This window comes from Chenopodium album, chromosome 25 (genome assembly GCF_948465745.1).
Source record: "Chenopodium album chromosome 25, dcCheAlbu1.1, whole genome shotgun sequence".
NCBI lineage: Eukaryota > Viridiplantae > Streptophyta > Magnoliopsida > Caryophyllales > Amaranthaceae > Chenopodium > Chenopodium album.
In genome coordinates, this window is record NC_137858.1 from 7,705,587 (window position 1) to 7,710,018 (window position 4,432).

Consider the following 4,432-nt stretch of genomic DNA (forward strand, 5'->3'; position numbering starts at 1 on the left):
TTAAAATTATATATTAGTGTCCAATTATTTTAGGTTAAAAATAATTAACATATCCAAGTAATCCATTTACCACAATCCGGAGTTAGGCCCTGTTCTTTTCGCCTTAAAAAAATAATATTAAGTAAAAATAATTTCATTTCAATAAAAATAAGTTCAGTTCAGTAAAATGAATTTCAGTTCAGTAAAAATAATTTCAGTTCAGTAAAAATAAGTTCAGTTCAGTAAAATTCAGTTTTCTTAAAGAAGAATTATAATAGAAAATCAGTAAAAATAATTTCAGTTCAGTAAAAATAATTTAATTTCAGTAAAAATAATTTCAGTTCAGTATAATTAAGTTCAGTTCAGTAAAAATAAGTTCAGTTATGTAAAAATAATTTCACTTCAGCAAAATTAAGGTGAATCAAATAGGGGTAATACTCAACTCAAGAGGTAGCGTCTTTATACTCAGATATAAGCAATCTTGCTTCCTCCTTTAACAAAATCCCAAATTCTCAAAATTTCTGCTCCTAATTTTTCAATCAATTGATTTCCTCTACTATTAATCTTTCCCCATTTCATTCAACAGTTTGAAATTCAACTTGATCAATTGTAGATTAAGATGGAGAACCCCCCAATTTAATATTGCACCAATGCGCATCAATTTAGACCTCAATTGCTGATTCTAACCCAAGGTAATTATCCTCCAAACTATTTTTATTTTAAAGATTATAATTTTATTGTCTAATGTTAATTGTAATTAACTAATTTCAATTTTTGTTTGTTTGATTATGAAATTTTGAGTTTCCTAAAATTTCCCTGAATTTTAATGAATTTATCTATAATCTGGTGATTTGGGTTAACTCAATTACATAATTGTTTTCTTTGGTCGATTACATTTCAATTTATGATTGTTAAATTGCCATTAGCTTTTCTTGTTAATTGATAATGGTTGGTTTTTGAGATCATTATACTCCAATCTAATATTTTTTAAAGATTATAATTTTAATTGTCTAATGTTAATTGTGATTACCTAATTTAAATTTTTGTTTGTTTGATTTTGAACTTTTGAATTTCCTAGAATTTCCCTGAATTTTAGTGATTTTATCTATGATCTAGTGATTAGGGTTGATTCAATTATATAATATTATAATTGCTTTCTTTGGTTGATTACATTTTCAATTTTTGATTGTTAAATTGCCATTAGCTTTTCTTGTTAATTAAAATGGTGGTTTTTTGGGATCATTTTGTGTTTCTGATTGAGTTGATATGCTTCTAAAGTTTTACTAAATTTCGCAATTTATATCTTTGTCATGTTTTGAATTTTTCATGATGGATATGGTGATCGTGGGTGAACATATACTCAATTTATATATTTGTCATGTTGTCTTTGAAGTTGCAGTTCTGACAATCAATGGCTTATTGAGTATCATCAAACTATCAAAGCATGGATTATTTTAGTAATTTGCCTGATGCAATTATCAGCTACATTCTATCTTTTCTCTCTACAAAGTCTGCTGTGAAGACGTGTATTTTATCGAAAAGATGGCAGTATGTCTGGACTAAAGTCCCTGCACTCGACATTACTGAAATGCCGCATTCACGTAGAAACCTGAGTGATGAGCAGCAAATTCATTTCAAGAATTTTGTGAATAAGGTTTTACATCAAAATGATGTATCCTGTCTGCATTGTTTTACCCTCAGAACCTATTCTGAGTATGATTATGACTCTATTGAGTCATGGTTGAGAGCTGTAGAAGGGCGTGAGTTTTGTGAGCTCAATGTAAAGCTTCATTGCCCCAAGACTTTTTACTTGCCTAGACAGTTTCTTTCCGGTCAGAAACTTGTGGTTTTAAAACTAGAAGGGTTTATGATTAGTAATATGGGGCATTCTTTCCATCTTCCAAACCTTGAGATCATCCATTTAGTTTCCATTCTGTTTGATGGCGATCTATTTCTAAAGAGTTTGGTGTTGGATTGTATTGCTCTTAAGGAGCTGCTTATTGATGGATGTTATGGTTTTGAGGAAACACTCTATGTGGAGTCTTCGACCTTAGAGTCTTTAGAAATAAAAGAATGCGCAATTAATCGCAGTGGTTATGTGTTACCTTTTATACGCATACAAACACCAAATCTTAGGTACCTCAGTCTCCAAGACGTGCTGGCTAATTATAACATCGGTGAACTTAAGTTGCTTACTGAGGCAAATCTTGATCTTTGGGACAGTGAAGGTTATGATGAAATTGAACATCATGCACTTCAGCTTATTGAAAAGATTTCTGGAGTAAAATCTCTGCGATTAGGAAGAACTGATGTAAGTTTATCCTCTTGCCTCGTATAGTTTTACTAATCTGTGAACTCTTTGACATTACCTATCAGCTGTACTTGTCAAAATTCCAACTGGAATTGTTCAATTCCTTGCAGGTTGTTTGTTGTTTTGAAGATGCTATACCAAACTTTGAAAACTTGATTGAGTTGAAGCTTGCCGCTGATTTTGTTATCCATGAGCTGTTAGAAAGTACTCCTAAGCTGAAATCTTTGATCATTGAGGAAGTAAGCACGTAATTCTTGAATTTTCTTTTAACTTTTTATTACGATTCATGTCTCTGAATGTGATTTTTGTAAAATATTTTGTGTTAATTCGTCAGGTAGATTGTGTTGGTGAGAGTTTTTATTCCAAAGTTGCGCCTGGTTGTATGTCATCTCTTGAACATGTTGAAATTTTCTTGGATAAAAGACATCATGTCAGATTGGCAGAGTATATATTGAAAGTTTCTACCGCCTTGAAGAAGATGACAATCTACTTGCATCCTACGACTATTAAGAGGGGGAGAGCTGTTTATCAAAGTTTATTGAATCTTCCAAGATCCTCACCAATCTGCCAAGTTAAAGTTGTCCATCTTGATTAATAGGTATTGTTGAGCTAAAGGTTTCAAGAAGTTCACTATTAGAGTTACAAGTTTTCGCGTAGTTTTCACCATGTTTGATGAGTGGACGTACTATTAGAGCAGTAAATTTGTAATGCAAGCTGAGCATTGAAATCGATTAGAAACATGAAGACTTGTTAAACACAGCCTACACAGTTTTAAAAGTATGTTCCATATGCATATTGGATGATATTGCATCTTATATATTCTGTGTAAAAACAATTGAAGTAACCTTTCCCTTTTTTTTATTCTTTAATTTTGAACTTTGTTTGGTTTGTATCAAATTCATTACTCTGAACTTCTGAAACAAGTTTATTGGTTATCTTATCACTGCCATTCTTCTGATGCAAATTATGTGTTGTGGCTAAAACTCTAATTTCGTCTAAAATTTTATCTTTACTCGTATGTCTTTTGCCTTCTCATAATTTGTTTTACGTATTCCTTTTCCTTTGGAATAAATCAATTTCCTCTGCTGAATGCTATATAAAGTATACTAGTGTAATTTACTTTGGTGTGAGGCTAATAGTCCTGAAAAAAAAAACAAAAAACAAAAAACTAGCGTAGCATAGCTAGAATTCCTCATGAATTGGGATATAGGATAGGTCCGTTTAAAAAATAAATAAATAAAATTGTAAACTTGTCCACCAAGGCACCAAGTCTAATCTCTAATACGGAGTATTCTACTTTCTAATTTTTTTAAGTGGATTTTTTATTAGAAAAAAATATGATAAAAATTGCAATGTCCAGCAGATTATTTTTAAACTGTTGTGAAATAAAGGGAATAAGAGAAGAATTGAGGAGAGAATAAATCTGTGTATTTCATTTCATATGATAAGGTACATATATATACATACAATATAGTTAGGGCTTGATTGGATAAGAATATAAACCCTATCTAGATTGTTCCGGAATGATATAAAGGAGGATAATGGTCATCCACACGATATTTCATAACACCCCCCCTTGGATGTCCATTATCGAAGACTGTGCCTCGTTAAAACCTTATTAGGAAAAACCCTGTGGGATAAAAACCTAATGAAGGAAAAAGAGTACAACATTCTTCGTAATACGCTCGATATGCTGCCTCATTAAAAACCTTACCAGGAAAACCCAATGTGGGACAAAACCATGGTCAAGGGAAAAAGAGTGCAACGCGTATTTTCTCCCCTTGATGAATACATAACTTGAGATCTTCTAGTGCCGCAACAATGTATCCAATATGTTTGTATATCTTCTCATATGTAGTAAGTAAAATATCATTAGTTGATCTTCAATTCTTTTAAGCTGAAGTTGCATCTTCAATTCTTCAAGTCTTCTCGTGAACATGTGAAGTGTCTTCATTTCACCATACATGTGTTTATCTCTAATATCATTATTTCAAATCTCGATCTGTTTAGTAGTTGATTTAAAAATTAAACTAATACGATTATGACTTCTTCTGGAAGTCGTTAATGATAGAAATTGATAATCATTATTTGATCAAACTTCATTAATAATAATTTGATGACAAAACTTGATATCATTAATGT

At 31.2% G+C, this 4,432-nt stretch overlaps 1 protein-coding gene across 2 annotated transcripts; it reads left to right on the plus strand.

The window, feature by feature from the left end:
- The first annotated feature begins 467 nt into the window (after positions 1 to 467).
- On the plus strand, positions 468 to 3,222 carry LOC145615235 (F-box/FBD/LRR-repeat protein At1g78750-like). Of its 2 annotated transcripts, none has more exons than XM_081670302.1 (4): positions 468 to 671; positions 1,373 to 2,290; positions 2,401 to 2,529; positions 2,625 to 3,222. In XM_081670302.1, the coding sequence occupies exons 2-4, from the start codon at positions 1,424 to 1,426 to the stop codon at positions 2,883 to 2,885; spliced, it is 1,257 nt and encodes a 418-aa protein (XP_081526428.1). In that variant the 5' UTR covers positions 468 to 671; positions 1,373 to 1,423; the 3' UTR covers positions 2,886 to 3,222. The 2 variants fall into 2 exon arrangements, with proteins under 2 accessions (XP_081526428.1, XP_081526427.1); XM_081670301.1 differs by having other exon boundaries at positions 1,379 to 2,290.
- The last annotated feature ends 1,210 nt before the right edge of the window (positions 3,223 to 4,432 follow it).